At 37.0% G+C, this 25059-nt stretch overlaps 1 protein-coding gene across 4 annotated transcripts in view; it reads left to right on the forward strand.

Annotated features, from left to right (window-relative positions):
• Positions 1-25059, forward strand: part of RGS7 (regulator of G protein signaling 7) — a 742720-nt gene that overhangs the window by 673209 nt on the left and 44452 nt on the right. For all 4 annotated transcript variants that reach the window (XM_007481562.3, XM_007481561.3, XM_007481558.3 and 1 more), the window contains exons 11-15: positions 4185-4283; positions 16929-16990; positions 18481-18591; positions 20173-20298; positions 24112-24298. In XM_007481562.3, coding sequence (XP_007481624.1) covers positions 4185-4283; positions 16929-16990; positions 18481-18591; positions 20173-20298; positions 24112-24298 — 585 coding nt within the window. The remainder of the gene's footprint in view (positions 1-4184; positions 4284-16928; positions 16991-18480; positions 18592-20172; positions 20299-24111; positions 24299-25059) is intronic.

Raw genomic sequence — 25059 nt, forward strand, 5'->3', positions numbered from 1 at the left:
AGTGTGTATGCAAATGATTTTTCTCAAAATAAAGTAATAGGTTTATAAAACAATAAGCAAATGTGTAAAGATATGTTCAAAGAAAGTACCAAATTTTCAAAATTCACAATATAGGTCTTTCAAATTATCAATACAAGCTTTCTCTCCAATTAGTTCATAGAGTTTTACAAAATTATTTGCTTGGGGTCAAATATAGGATGGTACAAATAAAAACAGTGGAACAAAATACACATCCAGTAGCAAAAATACAAGAGTTAAAAATGCAAATTATGAGCAACATAAATATATGTACTTAAAAAAACAGAATTATATCTCAAAGCAAACAATTCTTCCAATACAATAGGAGCAATACAATTAGTCATCATCAGTGGAAGGCATCCTCTTGACATGGGATCAATCTTATAGATTAACCAACATAAACACTTTAAATATGGAGCCACAAATTTTCCCTTCAAAAGGTTTATATCAATCACAATGTAGTATCTGTTTTAAAAATGCAGAGATTGTATTTGTTGTAAGGCTCCATATACTGTAAGACATTTTAAGGTCCTTTTGCAACTTTAATAATGATCCAAATTAATAGTTATTCGTATATTTCATTATGCTTAGTAGTCAGAGCTTAACTTTCTAAGAGAATCTTTTCAATCTCTTGTATATACTTGCAATATTTTGTTGGAAGGGAAATATTCCTTTTCAATTTCTGGCATTAAGACATCATAGTCTGGTAAATCAAAGGCTGAACCCTCTGATTTCAGTGCTCTGACCATTCTGCACACCTTTATAAAGATCTTTGGGTATTTGATGTGTTTTAGGGATTTCTTGGACTCCTTTAGGCTGAGGGGCAGTCTTACCCTGAATATAGCATAGTTGAGCTTCACTTTGGATATATTGTTGTTGGATATTTTGGTGTGAGTTATCATTTGACTGATTTGGATCTGGATGAGGAGTATTATTGCCATAAGTGTTAGGATTTCTAAAGGTGTTATTATTCTTGAAGTTATTATTCTGAATTCCTTGTTTCTAATTCCTACAATTCATCATTGTGTGATTCCTTTTTGCACAGAAGTGGCATATTAATAAGTGGAATAAGGGGAGGAGGAGCAGCTGGGTCCAGGGATGGGCAGGACTGGGTGTTGAGACAAGGGGCAAGAGATGGCAGGGCAGTGGGATAAGGGGAAGGGATGACAGGGTGGCTAGGAGCTGTATGAGTAAGAGAGGAGAAATTCCGCCTGAGGTATGGGTGGGGAAGGATCCTCCCTCTGAGGTATAGGTGGTGAGAGATATTCCCTTTACATCTTGAAATCTGGCAAGGATTTTTCTAAATTATCCAATCAGATCTGCATTAGGGTCTCCATTAAGGTCTGCATTTCAAGCAGGCTAGCCTTTTGTTGTTTAATGTTAATGCCAATGAAAAGAAAATATAAGAAAGAGTCAGTCTGAACCCCTAAGGTTTTCCAATTGTATAAAAACCACTGGGGACAAAAGCGTTTCTTTTAAAATTTCAAGTATAGTTTGCAACATCTTGTCTTCTCAGCTTTAGCTAAATGACAAAACAAAACAAAACAAAAAAAACAATTTGCTTGGAGGCAAAGAGTTTTAGGGTGCAAAGTTTGTCACAGGAGACACCCCTGTGCATGCTAAGTCTAGGGATGGAGTTGAGCAGCAGTTGGAGGAGGGAACTGGAGGTTTAAACAACTACTGTGGCTGGAAGCTACCACCTAGAGGTGGGGCTGGATGTAGCAGAGGCCAGGAGCACAGGGTGTGGGACTGTACAGAGCCTCAACCTAAGACCTGAATCAGGGTTGGACAATGTGAATTGGCTGTGCCCAGGGATGGGCCATATGGATTTGCTGCTTCACTGTTGCTGAAAAGTGCTTAGGCTTGAAAACCCATTTGGGTGAGAAGAGGGGTTGGCTACAGACAAAAGCAGGATGCTGTAGTGCTGGACAGTCAACTAGGGGAAATATATAGTTACCTCCTCCATGGAGATATGACCCAGAGAGCAGGAGACTCAGTGCCTCAGCCATGGGAGGGAGTAGTCAGGCAACCGTATGGAAGCCATAGCTTCCCAGCTTTTGTGGTGGGTGGGGGTAGGCAGCAAGCCCAGGAAAACTCTGAAGAGAGTTTCCAAGGGGGAGGGGAGAGGGGAACCCATGGCAAGAGAAGAAACCCAATTTCTCTACTCACTTAAAAGTTCTGAAGTCCCTTCTACTTGCCAAATATGTAAGACAAAAATGAATGAATACTCCAAGTATTTAAATTTATAGGATTTAATAACAACAAAGTGAGAAAGGAAAGAGGGGTTCCTTCAGCTGAGTGAGCAGAGCAAAGAGCCAGAGACCCAATAAACTGCCACATTTGAGCCAAAACAAAATGTCCCACAGCATGGTTTTCAGCAAATTTATAAACAAACAACTCCAGGGTGCAACAAAGGGATGCAAGACAAGGGAACCACAGGAAGAGCAAAGAATGTTGGAAAATTAAGTCTCCAGGGTACAAATTTTTAAAATACACATTAACTTATAACAGCCAGGCATCATTACTTTCAGTTCAAAAGACAAAGTAAAGGGGACAGGTGAGTGGCTCAGTGGATTGAGAGTCAGGCCTAGAGACGGGAGGTCCTGGGTTCAAATATGGCCTCAGACACTTCCCAGCTGTGTGACCCTGGGCAAGTCACTTGACCCCCATTGCCTAGCCCTTACCACTCTTCTGCCTTGGAGCCAATACACAGTATTGACTCCAAGACGGAAGGTAAGGGTTTAAAAAAAAAAAGACAAAGTAAATGCCCATAAAAATAGAACCAGATATACTATGAACACACATCTTAAAAGTACTAAGGAATTACTTGAATATGAACTCTGGTCTTTAAATAACAGCAGTTCACCTTTAGGCATTTGAAGTGCAACAGAATGGTGCTTAAAGCCTGCTACCATATTACGCATTCCATTAAATCTTTGTCTGATAATTCCCAAACTTTGTAGTTTTAGAGGACTGGGGAGAGAATAACTTTTTATAGAACACCTACTAAGAACCAGGCACTGTGCTAAGTGCTTTGTGTGAATATATTATTTGATTCTGATTAACTAACTGATAGTATTGTCTTCCTTACCCACCAAACTGTACTCTCCAAAAACTATATTAAGGCTGATGAGCTCTTCCTTCTGATCAAAAGATCAATAAAAGTCATTGAATTAATTTACTGATTTCTTCTAGCCTGACAAATAAGCCAATCATTCTCAGACTATTGTCTCTTAATATGCCTTAATTTTCAAATATAGTAGTTCTCACAACAACCCTAAAAGTTAGAGCTGATATTCTATAATCAAGGAAACTGAGGCTAACAATGATTAGGTGTCTTGCCTCAGGTAACAAAGCAAGAAAGTGTCTGAGACCCACCTGACTTCAAGACCAGCTTGCTACCCTCTGTAGCACTAAATTACATGTGGTGAAAACTGAAGTCAAGGACATGCTTGAAAAGAACCATGTAAACATAGCCAAAAACTGAATTCTGCCTTAGAAAGACATGGAACAGTGAAAAGAACATTGGTTCTGCAGGAACACGATGATGATGGTTGGACCTGAGTTTCTTCAATGATTTTAACATTTAAAACCTATATTACCTTGGGCAATCATTTAAATGTCCTTGGGTATCAGTCTCCTTTTGTGTGAATGATGGGGTTAGATGAGATGACATCTAAGATCCTATCAAATTCTAATTCTTTAATCATATAATAATTAGAATATCCAGGTCTCCTCGTTAACTAGGCTCTTTGACACTGTACTCTAATCTCTGTTTAAAGTTTGGATCATGCTCTGCCCTAAACTTCTTTATTGTGTTTTCTCTTCTATTTCCATTTCTATTCCCTGAAATTTATACTTAGTAAATTGTTACTGAGCTTTATCTTTAATATTCTCCTCACCTCCTACATACTCCTACCCTCACTAAAAAAATCTATTATTGTGTTCTTCATGTTCACTATCTATAATCAGATCTTAACAATTCAGAAATGAAGAGTTCAATTTTTCAACATAAGATATTTGCCCTAGAAATTTTGATATGAAATATAATTTAGAAGACAGAAAACCCAACTAAAGAGATGGCATAAAGCTAGAGTTCAAAGAAAGACTGAATATATGAATTTTCTCTGAGGACTAATGTATTTCCTGTTTTGGTTTAAATCTAGTCAGTCTATGGATTACAAAATGATATTCGAAGCCACAGCCCAACCCACACACCCATTCCAGAAACTAAGCCTCCAACAGAAGATGAATTACATCAACAGGTTTGTTAAATTTCTAAATGATTTGATAATGTAACATAATACAAGAAAACTGAGAACTAGTTAGTAAGTTGCTACTGTGTATTTCTTGCCTGTTAATTAGTAAAAATGAGGTCCAAAAGCTATATTTACATCTGATACAATTATGGTGTTCAAAGTTCTATTTTTGTTAATAATAATGATAATTATTAATATAGAGCACTTAGTTTTACAAAATGTTTCATATACATTATTTTATTTTATACTTCCATAATTTGTTCATTCTTCAAGTCATGGTTTCCTTTGTTCTCAGGTCTCTAATTATTAAAAATAAAAATCATATATTATTCCCTAAGCAGTTTTATTACCAGAAATACTTATTCAGGGATCCAGGCTCCCTTTTATCATCATTATTTATCTCCAAGACTGCAAGGTTGAGGGGATGTAGAAGGCTTGGCCACAACTGAAGTACAACCTGCAGTTTGACATCACTACCACATATGGTCTTTTCTGAATTCTATAATTCTGGTTTCTTTGACTCAGATCTTGAGAAATCTTGAAAGAACCATGTATGTGCCTATACTCACACATGTGTCTGACACCCAGAGAAAAATACTACTTAAAGTATGAGTAAACTATTATTTCATTATGTTAGAGGTTCCATAATTTCTTCTTGTTGGTGTAGATGTAAAGCTTGATGGCACATACTGTAAAGATAATTTTAGCGTTGTGATTTAAAAATCTAAATTTAATTTGGTTGCCAGGGAAAATCCCAAATAATAAAATACCCAAGTCAGCTGGAAATTCTATGGTGATTTAACTGACACAGTGAAGGGGAGATTAAGAAGAAGGAAGAAGGAAAGGGCTAGTACCGGGCGGGAAGAATAGGAGATCTAGAAAGTAAGATTTTGAGTGTGAAGGAGGAAGGAATTAGCCTGACCTCCAAAAGGCTCAGCCAAGATGCCTGAACCTGAATCAGCTCAAAGGCAAACTCACTGCCAAACCCAGACAAATAAGTGCCACCACTCCAAGATGTTGGAAGGCCTAGTACACTGCCACCCAGAGTCGCCTCTCCAGGGAAAGAGGGTGAAGAGAGCCAGTGATGTGCCTTATAAAGATGGTTTTACGTCACTTTCCTGAATCTCATCTGTACTAATCATAGGGTCTGTCCACTTTTTCTGCACATGTCTGTTGAAGGCCATTTTTCTCAGATACTTAATCCTTGAGTTTGGTGCAGACTTTCCTATTCTTTTTAAACTAAGGAGGGTGGAGAAATGTAGAGTTCCCAAAACCTGATTCTGTTTGTCCAAGTATCTCTATTGTTATTGATCAGGAAATAGCTAACTCAGTTCTTCAAAAGTACAGTCTGATTAGGGTGGAATAGTTTTAAAATTCACAATGCCCCCACCAATTTGCTGGGTGTATCCCTGGAGGACTGTTGCCTTGGGTTCAAAGTACTCTGTGGGCCCTTAAATCATAAAACCATAGCTCACAAGGCCCAACCAAAGTGACTGTAATAGTCAGACAGAGGACCCAGTTCCTTTTTTAAAAAATGAAGGCACTTAATGTAATGACATAATAAGAAAAGTAAAAACAAAACCTGTTGCCCATATGCATATATCAATGGAAAAAGTGGGTACAGACAAGAGATATATGTGTCCAAAGCTCACACAGGAAAAACACATATAAAGGACACTTAAAGCGAAGGAACATGCATAGAAGGGCAATTCACAGCTCCACAGATAGGTCCGTTGATGTGTGATATCACTAGTTTTCCTCTGCCAGTCTGGTTCCCAACTGGTCTTATAGTCTTTACTGCTGCCTCTCTTTGATAGTCTCCCCAATATATTAATCTACTAAATACTACTCAGTTGGACTTGCATTCTCTGCTGCTGCCCTATAGCTATTTTCTCATTGAAAAGCTGTGATTTTCATTTCCTTGAGGAAAAACAGGTATCAATGTGTTGCTTTAGTTTAGAACCTTTTGAGCTCTGTCAGAAAAGTCAGAAGTCTTGACCTGTATAAAAAAAAAGTCCTCCCATCAGGTTCTATCTTATTTCTTCAGACTCTTGGCTATGGAACCTTTCATCTCCATAACAAGAGATCTTCAACTCTGGTATCACTCTGCTTAGAACAAAGAACAGCTACCTAGGGCATGTACACTCCATCTGTTCTTCAGACTCATATTCCAGATTCAAATTTAGGGTTTTCTCTCAAAGTTCTGATTCTAATGATCTTAACCTGTGGTCCTGAAATAATGAGTAGATGTCAAGTTGTCTGGATGTTGGCAGGGGGAGGGGGGGATTACACACACACATAAAATCTTTAACTGAAACTTAGCAGTTTGTTCAATTATTATAAAATATTAATGTGAGAAGATGTCAAAGTCTTCATTGAATCACTGTATCACCAGAAGGGTTCAGGACACAAAAAGGTTTAAAAAATGGGGGTCCATTTATTGAATTAAGCCTCTTAAATCCTTAATTTAGATGATTAGGTAGAGAAATGGAATGGAGAGAATATACTGTCCCCAGGGCAAGGTTATTGTCTCCCCATGGATTTTGAGGCCTACCCTTACAGTTAAGAAGTTAGTAAAATAAGAAAAAGAGGATAATACCGTGTTTGAGTCTTTCAAAATTAGTTGTCTTGGTGTGTTACTCAGTCACTACTTGTCCAGGGATCTGATTTAGAATTTCAGAATTTCAGGAATTCAGTTTGGTCAGGTCAATAAGGGGAGATTAGATTCAGGGAAACTTATTCTTATTGACCACACTCTTAAGAAACTGAGAAAAAAATAGAAGGAAGGAAAGTAGGATGGAAGATTATAAATATCTCATTTAATGGGAAAGCATACCTATTTCTGGTGGCAAAATACTTGAAAAAGCAAACTAATTTTCAGAATGTTGCTTGAAAAAAGCATATCCAGAGACTGTGGAGTGTGAGGGGGAAGTGGGACTAATTATAAAAGGGTTGGACTGGATTATTTAAGAGTGTGGTCATCAGGGGGAGGCAGAGTCAAGATGGCAGCGTAGAAGCAGCAAAAGTTCAGACATCTAAATACTTTTCCTTACCAATTACAAACTAAATGCTCCTAGGAGACTGAAAATCAAACTTAACAAAAAGACAGAGTCAAGGAACCATCCTGCTGGACTCAATCTAAAAGGTATGCCCCGCAAAAGCCAGAATTTGAGAACACTTGGGTTAAAGGAGAAGGCAGAAGGAAGGCCCCAGGACCACCCCCCACCACCACCACCACCACCCAGAGTGCTAAGCCTCCAGAGGTAGTGGTAACTTTGGGGCGGGCAAAGGAGCTTGTCCAGAAGGTGTACCTTACAGGCAGGGCTGTGCCACACTCAGAGAATCAAACACGGGCAGTGGAAAAGGAGCTGGAGAGGGAGCGCAAAGCAGGCAGCCTGGTCACAGAGGCAGAGATCCTCCATATTGCTCTAGCCTCCCAGGATATTTTGGCCTCAGAGCACATCCAGCCCAACCCAGCTGAACTTAATTCCATCAAAACTCTTCAGAGGTCAGGGAAGGCCAAGCTCCAACACCCCTCACCCATAGACTGTTGGACTTTAATCTAATCAAAAGCATCCAGAGGACAGGAAAGCTCAAACTCCAACACCCCTCTCCCCCAGACTGCACGGAGAGATCTTCTGTCAAAGTTCCAAGAGGGGAGACTGACAAAAAACCCCAAAACCAAAAAAATGAGAGGAGCAAGAGCACAGACTAATATGGGGAGCAAATAACAGTTAAATATGAGCAAACAACAGAAAAAGAAGAAAGAAATTACAAAAGACAGGTTCTACACAGGCAAAAAAACAAAGAGCAAATGGAACAAAGAAGGAGGGATCATTAAACAATAAATCAGAAATCCCAGCAAATTGGATACATGCTTTGAAAGAACTCAAAATGCAATTCAAAACACAATTAAGAGAGGCTGAAGACAATTGGGAAAAGAACTTAAAAACTAAGATAAGTCATCTATAAACAGAAAATAGTGTCTTGCAACTCAAAATCAACCAGCTTGAAAATGAGGCAAAGGAAATGAAAAATGAGGCAAAGAAGATGGAAAATGATGCAAAAAAGAGGAGAGATGAGGTAAAGAGAATGAAAGATGACCTCCAAAGAAAATCAAACCAGAAGGAGATGGATGACCAAAAAGCCAGGGATGAAATCCAGTCTTTAAGAACCAGAATACACCAACCAGAATTAAGTTACCTCACAAGGCAGCAGGACACTATAAAACAAAACGAAAAGAATGAAAATTTTGAGGAAAATATGAAGCATCTCATTCACAAAACAGAAGATTTAGAAAATTGTTTGAGGAGAGACAATTTAATAATCATTGGCCTACCAGAAGACCATGACAAAATACTACAGGAAATTATTCAAGAAAACTGCCCTGATATTTTATAACAAGAGGGAAAAGTGGAGATTGAAAGAATCCACAGATCACCTGCTTTACTTAATCCCCAAATGACAACACCCAGGAATATTATAGCCAAATTCAAGAACTATCAGACCAAAGAAAAGGTATTACAAGCTGCCAAGAAGAAGTCATTCGGATACCATGGAACGACAGTGAGGATAACACAAGATCTGGCTGCATCTACACTGAAGGACCTCCGGCAAGGGAACTAGGTCTACAACAAAGAATCAACTACCCAGCAAAACTGGCTATATTCTTACAGGGGAAAGTATGGTCATTTTAAAAAATAGAAGAATTCCAAGAATTTATAAAGAAAAGACCAAACCTGAACAGAACATTTGATGTCCAAGCACACAACTCAAAAGAATCATCAAAAGGTAATTTAAAAAGAGGGAAAAAAGAAAAACAAAATAAAACAACAATAAAAAACACCTTTTTTTTTTAAAGAGACTCAATAAGTTAAAATGATATGTATCCCTACAAGAAAAGAAGTCATTGGTAACTCTTAAAAACTGTTGTTATCACCTGGGCAACTAGAAGAATTCACTTAGAGGGAAAAGTGTCAAACTCAATAGGATGAAATAATAAGACATAAATAGGTATATAGATATATGTATGCATAAATACATATACATATGCATATATATATAAAACTAGAGCTAAAAAGAGGTTAATAATAAAAGAAATGGGAAAAGAAACAAAAGTGGGTAAATTTTTGTGTCACAAAGAAGCTCATGGTGGGAGCAGGGAGAAAATCAATACACTGGAAGGGTAAAGAAGTTGGCGATAGAAATACTCAACTCTTACATGCATTGAAATTGACCCAAAGAGGGAAGAACAATCCAATCAATTGGGTCAGAAAATAGATTCACGCCCTATAGGGGAGTAGAAGGGTAACAAATGGATTGGTGGGGAGGGAAGCAGTATAGGGGAGTGAGAGTATAGGGGGGTAGTTTTAAAAAGACTGCAAAGAAAATAAGGGGGGAATAAGAAGGGAGGGGGTAGAAAGGGAAATAAAATAAGGGTGGGAACTAGGGGGACTGATTAAAAACAAACATTGGTGTAGAAGGAAATAGTGAAAGAAGAAAATGCAGGAGTAGGAGTAGAAATCAAAATGCTGGGAAATACACAGCTGGTAATCATAACTCCAAATGTGAATGGAATGAACTCACCCATAAAGGGCAAGTGAATAGCAGAGTGGATAAGAATAAAAAACCCTACCATATGCTGTCTACAAGAAACACACATAAGGAAGGTAGATATGCATAGGTGAAAGTAAGAGGATGGAGCCAAATCTATTGGGCATCAATTGATGAAAAGAAGATAGGAGACACAATCACGATATCTAACAAAGCCAAAGTAAAAATAAATCTAGTTAAAAGAGATAGGGAAGATAATTACATCCTAATAAAAGGCAGTATAGACAATGAGGAAATATCAGTACTCAACATGTATGTTCCAAATGGCATACCATCCAAATTTCTAAAGAAGAAACTAGTGGAGCTCAAGGATAAAATAGATAGAAAAGCTATACTAGTGAAAGACCTGAATCTTCCTCTATCTGAACTAGATAAATGAAACCAAAAAATAAATAAGAAAGAGGTAAGAGAAGCGAATGAAATCTTAGAAAAATTAGTTATTAGATATATAGAGAAAAATAAATAGGGACAAAAGGAATACACCTTCTTTTAAGCAGCACATGGTACATTCACAAATATTGACCATGTATTAGGGCATAAAAACTTGGCAAACAAGTGCAAAAGAGCAGAAATAATGATTGCAACCTTCTCAGATCACAATGCAATGAAAATAATAATTAGTAAGTATACATGGAGAGGTAAATAAAAAAAATTAATTGGAAATAAAACAATATGATTCTTCAAAACTTTTTAGTCAAAGAACAAATCATAGAAACAATAATTTCATTGAAGAAAATGACAATGATGAGACATTCTTTCAAAACTTATGGGATGCAGCCAAAGCAGTACTCAGGGGGAAATTTATATCCTTGAGTTTATATATTAACAAATTAGGGGGGCAGAGCTCAATAAATTGGGCATGAAAATTAAAAAAAAAACTAGAAAGTGAACAAATTAAAAATCCTCCAATGAAAACTTAATTAGAGATCCAAAAAATCAAAGGAGAAATGAATAGAATTAAAAATCAAAGAACTATTGATTTAGTAAATAAGAATAGGAGCTGGTACTTTGAAAAAAACAAATAAAATAGACAAAGTACTGGTCAGTCTAATTAAAAAAAGGAAAGAAGAAAACCAAATTGACAGTATTCATGATGAAATGAGAGACCTCACCTCTAATGAAGAGGAAATTAAGGCAGTCATTAAAAACTATTATGCCTAATTATATGGCAACAAATATGGCAATCTAGGTGATATGAATGAATACTTACAAAAACATAAATTGCCCAGAATAAAAGAGGAAGAAATAGATTATCTAAACAACACCATATCAGAAAAAGAAATTGAACAAGCCATCAAAGCACTCTCTAAGAAAAAATCCCCAGGTCCAGATGGATTCACAAATGAACTAGACCAAATTCCTTAATGAATATAGATGCAAAAATATTAAATAGGATACTAGCAAAAAGACTCCAGCAAGTCATGACAATGGTTATTCACTATGAGCAGGTAGGATTCATACCAGGAATGCAAGGATGGTTCAGTATTAGGAAAACCATCCACATAATTGACCATATTAACAAGCAAAATTTAAAAAATCACATGATTATCTCAATAGATGCAGAAAAAACCTTTGATAAAATACAACACCCATTCCTATTGAAAACACTAGAAAGTATAGGAATAGAAGAGCCTGTCCTAAAAATAATAAAAAAGTACATATCTAAAACCATCAGCAAACATCATCTGCAATGGGAATAAATTAGAAACCTTACCAATAAGATCAGGAGTGAAACAGGGATGCCCATTATCACCCCTATTAATTAACATTGTACTAGAAACACTAGCAGTAGCAATTAGAGAAGAAAAAGAAATTGAAGGTATTAAAATTGGCATTGAAGAGACCACACTATCACTCTTTGAGGATGATATGATGGTTTACTTAAAGAATCCTAGAGAATCAACCAAAAAGCTAGTCAAAATAATCAACAACTTTAACAAAGTTGCAGGATACAAAATAAACCCACATTAGTCATCAGCATTTCTATATATCTCCAACCCATTTCAGCAGCAAGAATTAGAAAGAGAAATTCCATTTAAAATCACCCTAGACAATATAAAATACTTAGTAATCTATCTGCCGGACAAACACAGGAACTATATGAACACAACTACAAAACACGTTCCACACAATTAAAACTAGATCTAAACAATTGGAAAAACATTGTTTGGTCATGGCTAACATAAATAAAAATGATAATCCTGCCCAAATTAATTTACTTACTTAATGCCATACCCATTGATACCAAAAACCTTTTTTAATGAATTAGAAAAAAAACCATAACAATGTTCATTTTGAGGAACAAAAGATCAAGGATATCCAGGGGAATCATTAAAAAATGCAAATGAAGGAGGACTTGCAGTCCCAGATCTCAAATTATACTATAAAGCAGGGGTCATCAAAACAATTTGGTACTGGCTAAGAGACAGAAAGGAAGATCAATGGAATAGACTAGGAGTAAATTACCTCAGCAAGACAGTCTATGATACACCCAAGATCCCAGTTTTGGGGGCTATAACCTACTATTTGATAAAAACTGCTGGGAAAATTGGAAGACAGTATGGGAGAGATTAGGTTTGGATCAACATCTCATACCCTACACCAAGATAAACTCAGAATGGGTGAATGACCTGAATATAAAGAAGGAAACTATAAGCAAATTGGGTGAACACAGAATAATATACTTGTCAGATCTTTGGGAAACCAAGGAAGAGCTAGAAAAAATCTTAAAATGCAAAATCAGTAATTTTGATTACATCAAATTAAAAGTTTTTTTTTTTTACAAACAAAACTAATGCATCCAAAATTAGAAGGGAAGCAACAAATTTGAAAACAATCTTAATTACAAAAACTTCTGACAAAGGTCTAATTACTCAAATTTATAAAGAGCTAAAGCAATTGTACAAAAAAATCAAGCCATTCTCCAATTGATAAATGGGCAGGGCACATTAATAGGCAATTTTCCATTAAAGAAATCAAAACTCTTAATAAACACATAAAAAGTGCTCTAAGTCTCTTATAATCTGAGAGATGCAAATCAAAACAACTCTGAGGTATCACCTCACACCTAGCAGATTGGCTAACATGACAGCAAAGGAAAGTAATGAATGCTGGGAGTGGTATGGCAAAATCAGGACATTACTGCATTGTTGGTGGAGTTGTGAATTGATCCAACCATTCTGGAGGCAATTTGGAATTATGCCCAAAGGTCGATAAAAGACTGTCTGCCCTTTGATCCAGCCATAGCACTGCTGGGTTTGGACCCCAAAGAGACAATAAGGAAAAAGCCATGTACAAAAATATTCATAGCTGTGATCTTTGTGGTGGCAAAAATTGGAAAATGAGGGAATGTCCTTCAATTGGGGAATGGCTGAACAAATTGTGGTATATGTTGGTGGTGGAATATTATTCTGCTCAAAGGAATAATAATGTAGAGAAATTCCATGGGAACTGGAACAATCTCCAGGAATTGATGCAGAGTGGGAGGAGCAGAACCAGGAAAATATTGTACACAGAGACTGATACACTGTGGTACAATCGAGTGTAATGGACTTCTGCATTAATGGCAATGAAGTGGTCCTGCACAACTTGGAGGAATCTATGAGAAAAACCACTATCCCCATTCAGAGGAAGCACTGTGGGAGTAAAAACAGCAAAGAAAAACAACTGCTTGAATACATGGGTCGAATGGATATGATTGGGGTAGTAGACTCTAAATGAACATTCTAGTGCAAACAACAACATGGAAATAGGTTCTGATCAAGGACACAAGTAATACCCAATGAAATTGTGTGTTGGGTGCAGGAAGGGTTGGTGGAAGGGAGAGAGGGAAATAAAGTGATTATTGTAACCAAAAGAAAAATTAAATTAAAAAAAAAAAGAGTGTGGTCACCAGAAATTTAATCAATTCCAAAGAGATTTATTTACAATTTATTTACAAATTGCAGAAAGAGTGAAGTAAGAAATCAGAGAGAGGGTAAGGTAAGATATCTAGTATAAACACTAAGTAATTTACTCCCAACCCCTGGGCAGTGAAAGTTATTTCTTAACCAGAGGGTCCTCTGCTATTTTAGCTGAGGCCCTGGGGATGCAGGGAATCTCTCTCAAGAGGATAGATGTCTCCTGTGCTTAGTCTCTTCTGAATATCCAAAAGTTAATAGTTTTTCACTTACCACATGTCAGTCTAAAGGAACAGGGTCTCAGGTCTAGTCAGCAGATCCTTCTGCCCCTCTTTACCAGCCTCAACTTCAAAGCATGAAGAACTGAACTCCTTTAGGAAGTTGTCACTCCCTTTTAAAGACATTTTTTTGTGTCACTTCCTGTATCTTCCCCTAATTTTATATCTACCAGTCACAGTTGATGCTCTGCTCTAGGACTGCCCAGAGGGCAATCAGTTCAATTCTGATTCATCACCGACTATTGCACACATGAGTCACAGACCTCCCCCACTCAAGTGTGAATGGTGTGTTTGCACCTTTGGTGATTAAATGTAAAATGGGCAGATCTTCATACTCAACTTTTAAGTAAAGTGTTTATATTTCTGGTGATTAAAATCTAAAAATAGGCCTATGTTACAATTTAAATCTTCATAATCAGGGTAAGAGTTAATTAATTTCATTTTTACAATCAGGGGAGAGTTTAATTTAATCTTTACAGGAGATAGTATAGTATAGTATAGTATAGTGGTAGTGTCTCGGTGACTGAGAATGACTATTGTCTTTGTGCATTATCATCTATTGATGTACCCTCATGTGGCTTTGAAGTCCAAAGGCTGAGGTGCAGAGTTTGTGGCACATGGGGCTTGGAACACCAGTTGTTATGGGAGGTGCAGTTGTGGCCTGGTGTCGGCATTCACGCGCGTCGACGTTGTTCATCTTCAAAGGTGGTGGCAGCGGCATGGTTAATGTGGGTTCGCAAGCTGATTCTGTCAGAGGCAGCAAGTTCTAGTTGCTTTGGTGTAATGCCAGCCCACTTCAAAGTTGGACTTTAGCTGATCCTTGAATCTTTTCTTTGGTCGACCTTGTTTCCTGAGTCCAGCTGACAGTTGTTCACCATAGAATACCTGTCTTGGTATTCGCTGTGGGTCTATGTGAATGACGTGTCCAGACCATTGTAGCTGGGTTTTGAGGACCATTACTTCGATGCTGGTGGAGTTGGCTCTGTCGAGAACTTCCTGCCATCAGATCCTCATGATTGACCGGAGAGAGCGTTGGTGGAATTGCTCCAGCTATTTAATGTGCTTCCGGTACAGTGTCCATGTCTCACAACCGTACAGGAGCAAGCTGAGGACCACTGCGTTATACACTTTGAGCTTTGTCGCAGTGCTTACACCTCTGTGTTGGAGGACTTTGCAGCGCAGCCGCCCAAGTGCCTGGCTGGCCTTTTGGATCCTGGCATTAATCTCGTGGTCTAGGGACCCATCGTTGGCGATGGTGCTGCCCAGGTACTTGAAAGTGTTGACGTTAGAAAGCTGAATGCCATCGATTGTAATGCACGGCTGGTTAGTTGCCCTCCCCCCCCCCCCCCCCCCCCCCGTGCAGGTTGGAACAGCACCTCTGTTTTGCTGAGGCTGATAGTCAAGCCAAACAGTTTTGTTGCGGTGGAGAACCTGTCCACAATATTTTGAAAATGATTTTCTTGGTGGGCCATGAGAGCACAGTCATCTGCAAAGAGAGCTTCCAGGATGAGTCTCTCTGTTGTCTTTGTTTTTGCAGTCAGGCGACGAAGGTCAAATAGTGAGCCATCCAGCCGGTATTTGATATAGACACCCAGGTCTAGATCCATCAGAGCATGTCGTAATACTTGGGTGAAAAATAGGTTGAATAGTACTGGAGCGAGGACATAGCCTTGTTTCACAGCATTGGAGATATTGAAGCGATCGGAAGTCTCTCCACTAGATAGGACTTCCCCTGTCATGTCGACATGAAAGAGTTGGATCAGTTTGACTAACTGCTGGGCAACTGAGCTTGCTGAGCATCACCCACAATGCATCCCTGTTCAGTGTGTCGAACACCTTTGTCAGGTCTATGAAGACAATGTAGAGACTTAGGTTCTGCTCAAGGCATTTTTCCTGCATTTGCCTCACCGTGAAGACTGATCTAGGTGATACCTTTCTACTAACTGACAAATATGATCTGACAAATAGGCTAAGATATATAGTCTCCCCTTTGTGATACTGAATAAAAACTGAGAAACTTGAATACTTTGGCATCCTTTTTTCTTGTCTTATGTTGACATTCCATTTCTGTAGTTCATTAATAACGAGATCCTTTAGCTTGTTCAGTCATCAGCTCCATTTTGTTTTTGTTTCTATTTAGCTCTCTTCCTCTTAATACTTTCCTGAACATGAGTGTATAGAGGGATTATACAGTAGACTTGGTCTTATATACTAAACAATAGTATTATAAACCCTTTCCTAATGGATTCCTAATCTATGTGAAGCAAAGCATTGTCAAAATTATTTTCATGGGAAGCTTTTTAATCAAAAATATTATTCATAAGATTTTTGTGAGCAGGGAGAGGTAATCAGGACAAATGAAGGGACTTGGAGATTAGATATTTTTCTAATCATGTGCCCCTGAGGTTTTATTTGTTTGGCCTTTAGAGGTAATGAATCAGAATTGGACAAAAGTTTGTAATCTACAAATGATGAATAAATTTAATTTTTTGAGTGAAATATGGGTTAAAATACTGAATACCTTACTTTTTTAACTCAGTGGGATAATAAAGAAATAGGTTTCATTTTAAGAGAAAACAATTTACCTTCTTTTTTTAAAAGTAGGTAGAATTCAGCAAATAGTAGATATTACCATCATTATGCTGGTTTCAGTTCTTATAACTAGATTGTAGTAGAGAATAAATCGGGTTCTTGATAAAGGATATTACCTCCATTAGATACTATTAAGTTAAGTTAATTTAATTTTTTACTAAATTAATCCAATATCAGTTCACTGCTCAGATTCAGAATTTGGAAATTATAAGTTGTGTGGATGGAAGAAAATATTGATCAGACCTATAAATGTTTTCTTCTTTTTCCAGATAAAATATTGGCAAATACAGTTGGACAGACATCGGTTAAAAATGTCTAAAGTTGCTGATAGGTAAGAATTTTAAGATGCTGCCCTTTTGAAGTCATGAATTAAAGATAGGACGGAAATGTATCAAAGATGTCAAGGAAATATGGTGTTACAGGATAAAGCTGATGTGAATAATTCAAAACATCTTAGAAAGAGCAGAAAAAGGAGCTAACTTGCCTGAGTAGAATGATAATTCCTTGTTTCAATCCCCACCTGAATGGACAGCATTTCCATTTAGCTCCAGGTATGATAGAAAGTGAGATATGGATCTCTTTATTCAATATAGAAGTGAAGTTTCAATTTAACAAAGAGGAAGGTTTATTTTTTGTAAATGATGAATAGTGTCATGCTTTCACCAAATGGCTTTCTATATTTGACCTAAAGGACTTCATTTTAGATATTTCCCCTTCCCACATTTAGATCCATTCTTCATATTTCATAAATTGTACTGTATTTTTCCATTGTGGGAGAAGACAGAACAGGCATTTCTAAAGCACCTACTATGTGCCAAGCATCATGCTAAATGCTTTATAAATTATTATAGAATTTATTCTCACAACAACCAGACCAGAGTTAAGTCATGCACCTAATGTGAGTCCTCATTTGGTCAGATCAGGTCAAATCTGAAGCCAGAGTTGAACTTGGGTTTTGCTCACTTCATGCCCAGCAATTTATCCACTTTTCTACCTGGCTGTCTCTAGAGGAAAGAATGTTGGATGTGAAATTTGAAGACCTAAGTTCAAATTCTTTCTCTACTATTTTGTGTAAACTTGGGTATGTTTCTTAATCTTCCTGAGCCATAATTTGCTCATCTATAAAGTGAGGAATTTAGATTGAATGACCTCAAAATCCTTTCCAGCTCTTAACATTTTTTGATCCTTTGATCAGACTTCAACATCTTGGTTTGTTGTTGTTGTTGTTGTTTTTTACTGCCTCATAGATGGAAGGTATTTAGTTCTTAATCAGTTGGTGATCCAATCATTTCCTTAGCTGGAATATTGTGGGTGAACAAGGAAAATGATTTCATAGGTTTGCTGGACCCAACTCTCACTGGTTCAGGAGAGCCAATTGATCTTTTTTAGATCTTGATTTATTATTTTGTCAGTTTGCTAGACAAAAAGAAGTGATAAAGAAATGTTAGTAATCCAGATTAAACTAAAAAACAATGTGTCATGTATATACTTTTTCGGAGTGTCAGTTATCAGGCATTTACCAACATACCCCTAGTTATAAACTGTTTATTGATGTTCAATATCTCTATTGCTATTATTTACCAGGCTTCTGAGTTCATTAACACATATAATTACTCCATGTATACAAGATGGAATTGCAGCAGTATTAAAAATAGCATGAAATTTTAGTTTCTTATAATAGTAATGGATAAGGAGATTTTCCTGGGTCAAATTTCTTTAATTGAATGAATGTTTTTATATAGACCTAATCCTTTGGGGCATGTTGCATTGTTTAGAGAAGGTAGACGATTTTAAGTATGTACCTCTTTGGCTTTTTCCTAGTCTACTAAGCTACACAGAGCAGTATGTTGAATATGACCCCTTTCTTGTGCCACCTGACCCTTCTAATCCATGGATGTCAGATGATACTACTTTCTGGGAACTCGAAGCAAGGTTGGTGTCCTTCAAAAAGGTTATACTTCACCTCAGGGTTTGTTCCCAAAGGAGGAGAATGTCAGAGTTCATACATTTTAAGAACAGCTAGTTTTCCCATAGGAATTTGGTAGTTAATAATGTATTTTTCTTTCTCTTGTTGCTTTGAACTGGAAGGCATTGTTCTGGGTCATGTAATATCTGATACCTACTTCCTGATACTACTGCAGAGGCTTAAGACACAATGGTTTTAAAGACTCACAATAGGGAGATGTATTTCCATTTTGGAAACTGATACAAGTTTATTAGCCCCTGAAGCACTCTCTGCCTCACCTTCCAGAAATCCTAGTATATAAACACCCATTTAATTAGGACATGAACCAGTCATCCCTTGGCATAATCCAAATAATATGAGTAACAATTTGAAGGTGTGATGGTAATTTCTATCTGAATAAAATGAATTTTAGATTGCAATAATCTTTAATGGAGGGAAAAGAGGAAGCAGCATATTATGTAACATAATATATACAATTATACATATATTTTATATAACATAGTATAGTATATAACTAATGTTTATATATAATATGGATGAGAAAACTTGGAGATGAAGTTATATATTTACTCTTGTCGATAAGCCTCTGAAAAATCTCTTTAGAATTTCCTCATTCTGCACTTTGTATCATATGGCTAGAGAAGGAATCATCTATGAGTACAGAGATGGAGAAGTTGTCCCAATATCAGCACCAGATAGTGATGGATAGAAGCCACCAGATAACAGTATCTCACTTTGAAAAATAAGGTTTTAAATGTTGTATAGATCTCTAAATATATTTCATGGCCTTCTTTCCTCTCCTAAATTCAGCCAGTGGTCTAGAAGTGTCATAACAAAGTCAGCCAAATTTAAGCTTCATTCTTTAGAGTTTTCTAACTGGTAGGAAACTTAAACATGCACTGATAAATTCCCTTGCTGAGGAGAAGCCTGAGAGAGAGGTTAAATACCACCTAGTTAGATTTAGATCCCCAAAGACTGGAATTCATATATCTCCTAATTTCCATTCCTATAGTTTTTATTTTCTTTTTAACACTGTTTATCTCTATACCCTGCCCAGGCTAGTACATCAGGTACTCTCAATCCTAATCCATTGACTTGACCCATTTTTTGAACTGGGTTAGTTCACCCCTCTTTAAACAATGTGGTAGCCATACCTCCCATTTGTGGGGGTTCACCATAATAAGGCTAAATATAATGCTAGACATTTGATCTGTCTAATATGTTGAATATCTGAGCCCTCAAACTGAAGAGATCTATCAGCCTCAGGCGCTCTGGTAGCAAGAACTACAGCCTGGTACCTCTCCTTTGTTCTGTAAATTGCTTTGAAAATGTCCAAATAGCCTTCATTACATATTACTGCTGACTGATCCCCCACATTTTTGTGATATTACTACATGTAATACCTTTATTTGTTTTTAAACACTCTTAATTAAAGATAAAATTTCAACATCAGTCTGACTTACTAGGATAAATGTGGTAGCACTAGGAAATTCAAAAAGTAGATTCATGACTGAATTATTTTTATTAATCTGTTTCATGTCCTACAGCAAAGAACCTGGACAGCAGAGAGTTAAACGATGGGGTTTTGGCATGGATGAAGCGTTGAAAGATCCAGTTGGGAGAGAACAGTTCCTCAAATTTCTGGAATCAGAATTCAGTTCAGAAAATTTGAGGTAAAAGTCTAAATGCCTTGGTTTTATACCATAAGTGAAAGATAAATTATTTTCTTAAGTACCTGTGATAAAAATGTGGTGGTTTTTCCTGCTTCAAGGAACAAAAAGTTGTATTTCCTTTGATATTAAATGATGCCAATCCATCATTTGCCAGAGAAGAAAAATGGACAAAACAATCATATATACTGTTGTTTAATATCCATTAAGTGCTTCAAAAATTTTAAATATTTCTCAGAACATACAAACGATATGTTTGGACTCTGTATTTGATAAACTTACTTTTTCATAAGTAGAATGGCACACTCTTCCTGACTATCCATCCTATGAATCACTCATATATAGAAATTGAATTGTGTCATTTATTCTTCATTTTGACTTTGCCTTCTTTTGATTTTATTTTGCAACATTTTTTTCTAGACATGGAATGGATACAATGAAAAAGTGTAATTGTTAGCCTGAATTATAATGGAGCTAAAAATCCTCAATGAACCTACTTAGTCATACTTTTCTTGCTGTTCTGTCATTTTCAGTCATGCCATACTAAATGACTCCTTTTGAGGTTTTCTTGGCAAAGATACTAGAGTGCTTTGCCATTACCTTGTCTAGTTCATTTACAGATGAGGAAACATGTAAACAGAGTGAAAAGACTTGCCCAGGGTCATTTAGCTGGTAAATGTCTGAGGTTGGATTTGAACTTGGGAATATGTTTTCCTGACTTCAGGAGGCAACCTTGAGTCATACTTTACAGTATTCATATATTTAAAAAATAATACCTTTGTAGGTATTTATTAGCCTAGTAATTTTAAAGCAAAAGTGGGTATAGTGAAACAGAAAAGAAACAAGGAGGGATGAGGTTAAACATATCTACCATATACTTTGGGGAAAAGCTAAAGGGCAGAATTTTACCTTTCAAATTTTCAAATAAGAAGGAGGCCACTGGAACCACAGATATCAATTGAACTTAAGAGTGTGACAGGTGAACAATTTCACTCAGCCTGCACATCTGGTATAAATGTTATTTTCACATATTTTGGGAGTCTCATAACTTAATGGACACCTGGAAATGAATTGTAGTTTTACTCTCTGTCACTGCTATGTTCTTTGACAGTTTTAAGACCCTTAACATGAGTCCTGACTTTCTAGCACATTAAAAAGCAATTTTTCAGCTTCCTCATTATTTTTTTCCTGGAAATTCAATATGCCCTTTAACTTTTTACAGTCTTAAGTATTCTTGTAAAATTGAAATTCCCTCTTTTAGAAGTTCTATTGCTCGTCCCCTTCACTCTGCACCTCCCCCCCCCAACTGCCTTTCAATGGAACTAAGCAATCACTGGCCTTGTCACACCTTCTATAAGAAGTTTTTTATAGATCCTAATATGAAAAATACTCAAGTCATTCACAAATAAAAATTCCGTGTTCCCTTCTTTAAACCATTGACCCCATATCATCCTCTGTCTTTGAGTGGACATGCCTAACATTCCGCAGACTGTCCAGGATAACCACAGACATACCCTGTGAATGGTAATCAGAAATCTTTAATCACCATTCAGCTTAAATATTCTGCATGAGCTTCACAGTAGATAAAAAAACTAAGGAATCTTCTGTTTTGGGTCATTCACAAAATAATTGTTTGAGACTGTCAGGAAATAGTCCAAGATGACTTTGTTTTATGATATAAGGAGAAGCAGAAGTCTAATTTGTAGTTTTCCAGAGATATGAATTAATTCCTCTTGATTGACCACCATTATCAAGATCTCTTAAATCTACCTGCAAGTAGTACGTATATATGTGTGTGTCTCAAGTTGATTAAAGGAAAGGGAAGCTCTTGAGCACCTCAGAAATAGAAATATTGGGTGATGCCATTCACTGCCTACTCACCCTTTTGGATTATCCAAAATTTTTAGCCAGGATTAGCCAGGATCACCATATCCAGAGGAGCTCCAGCTGTGCTCACTTCATTTCTTAGCTGAGTTCATTCTCCGGATATGTTCCTCACCAGAAGCTTGACCAACCCCCCATTTTCCTCTAGCTCTCAGGGTCCTCTTTAGCTTTTGTCTGTCTCTTTTAGAGTGCAATCTCTGTGAAAATAGCAACTGCCTCCCCCCCTTTTATTTGTATCTTTAGAGCAGAGTTCCTAGTACTTATCTAGTAAATACTTAATAAATGGGGGCATACAGAGGAAGGAAGAGGAGAGGACAACTATTTTTAACTAAACTAAGCCTGCACAATAAAATACTTGAAAATCATTTATGTGTTTACTACAAATAATACCAAAATCATAGGATGACTATAAACATATACAAATATATTATGAATATTTTTCAATACTTACAAACTTATCAACAACTTAGTGAGGTTCATTACCAATATGTGCTTTTAAATTAATAACACAATCTGATCATTAGAAGGATATTAGAGTGACAAAGGACATTGAGTTCATCTCATATGAGGATCAGTTGAAGGAGCTGACATGTTTAATCTAGAGATAAGTTGGCATGAGAGGGAAGAAATGTGTGTGTGTGTGTGTGTGTGTCTGTGTGTGCAAATAATAGTTGTCTTAGAGTATCTAAATGGCTTTCAAGTGGAATAGAAATTAGATTTATGAGGGCAGTTGGGTGACTCAGTGGATGGAGAGACAGGTCGAGAGATGAGAAATCCTGTGTTCGAATCTGACCTCAGATACTTCCTAGATGTGTGACCCTGGGAAAGTCATTTAATCCCCTTTGCCTAGCCCTTACTACCCTTCTGCCTTGGGAACCAATACACAGTATTGATTTTAAGCAAGAATGTAATGGTTTAAAAAAAAAAAGAAATTGGATTTATTCTGTTTGACCCTGGTGGCAGAGCCAGTAACAATAGTTGGAAGTTGCAAATAGGTAAATGTAAGCCTGTTGTCAGGAATAAACTTATTAAAAATATCCCTGAAAAAGGGCTGCTTCCTCTTGGGCTCTTCACTTTGGAGGTCTTCAAACAGAGTTTGGATGAGTTACTCTTTGTCTCCTATGTTATGGTAGGGATTCCATTAAAGTTGGAGTAAGTGGTCACTGAATTCATATCTAATTGATGTTCTCTTCAGTGTAAATGACAAACTTTAAATATTGTCTCAGAATTAGAGACTTACTTAAAAACTTCTGCAAGCTTTGGGGTTTTCAAACATGATCTGAGCAGAAGATTCATGTATCAGTCCTGCACTTCTTGTCATATGCAAGAATCTTCACTTTAGCAATCACTATATGATATCCTAGCTAAAGCCTTATGGAAGCCTAGCCATAGTCACTCCCTTACTGGCTTAAACAGATAAGATCCTAAGGAAGAGGAGTTCATTTCTGTCCTTTTGCCTTCAGTCCTCAGAATTTCCCAGGCACAGTGCTTGTATATAACTCCCCTTTATTAGTTCTCACCACCCCCATCCTTTCTGATGAATGGTTCCCCAGTGTCCTGTTACTTCTTTGCTAAGTCCTGGAGCCTTGTGCTAAAAGGCAGGCCTCTGTCAGAATGGCTTTTAGCATGCAGTGTTTCCAAAAAAGGAGCTTTTGTTATTTTTATTCCCTCTCAACATGTGAAGCATAACAAAGTCATTTTTGAACAGAGTTATAAGCTGTTCTTACAAGCTACAAAGCAAAAAGTATTCATCCTATCTCTCTTCCCTACCCTTCTGAAGATTTCTAGAAGAAAAACTAGACAGTTCTGATATCATGAAAGAAGAGAAACTGAAAACTTTTTTTTCTGCTGTTTGTGTCATGGCTAAGTAGCACATTAGGGATTTTCAGAAATGAGCGAGTAAGAAAATGCCTTCCCTTTCATCTCCAATAGGTTCTGGCTGGCAGTGGAAGACTTGAAGAAGAGAACTATTCGGGAAGTCCCCACCCGAGTCCAGGAAATATGGCAGGAATTTCTGGCTCCAGGTGCACCCAGTGCCATTAATTTGGATTCCAAAAGCTATGACAAAACAACACAAAATGTGAAGGAGCCAGGACGGTACACATTTGAAGATGCTCAGGTCAGTATGCAGGAGGATTTAGCTTTATGTAGCTTTGTTTCAGTGTTTAGGAATATCAATCAATTGCCTTTGATTAGGGACAGAATTTCAGAGAGCTCAATTCCCCATTTGACAGTAGTTCCTGCAATTTTGGCTTTAAATTCTTTTAAGCCTTATAGGTTCAGCAGGTGATGAACTCGAAGTTCCTCAGGAGAAATTAATAAAGGATGGTATCTTTTCCCAAGTGTAATCTTTCATAAAGCAGACCATCCTTTTATGAAATGGGTGTAGATTCTTCCTACCTAACTTGAATATTTGTAATTTATCAGTTTTGAATTTCTGAGGTCAGCTGCAGGGTCATCTCTAAATGTAGGCCTCTTCTGATTCTCCTCCAAGCCTCACCACAGCTGCTAGTCCTTCTCCCTAAAACAAGGGAGTTCATTTGCTTCATTCTCCTCTCTTCTCTATCTGTCTGTCTGTCTGTCTGTCTGTCTGTCTCTTCATCTACCTATCTTTACTTCTCCATAGAACAGAAGCCCCTTGGAGGCAGGTATTGTTCCTTTCATTTTCTTTCTTTCTTTCTTTCTTTCTTTCTTTCTTTCTTTCTTTCTTTCTTTCTTTCTTTCTTCCTTCCTTCCTTCCTTCCTTCCTTCCTTCCTTCCTTCCTTCCTTCCTTCCTTCCTTCCTTTCTTCCTTTCTTTCTTTCTTTCTTTCTTTCTTTCTTTCTTTCTTTCTTTCTTTCTTTCTTTCTTTCTTTCTTTCTTTCTTTCTTTCTTTCTTTC

This window comes from Monodelphis domestica, chromosome 2 (assembly GCF_027887165.1).
Source record: "Monodelphis domestica isolate mMonDom1 chromosome 2, mMonDom1.pri, whole genome shotgun sequence".
Classification (NCBI taxonomy): Eukaryota; Metazoa; Chordata; class Mammalia; order Didelphimorphia; family Didelphidae; genus Monodelphis; species Monodelphis domestica.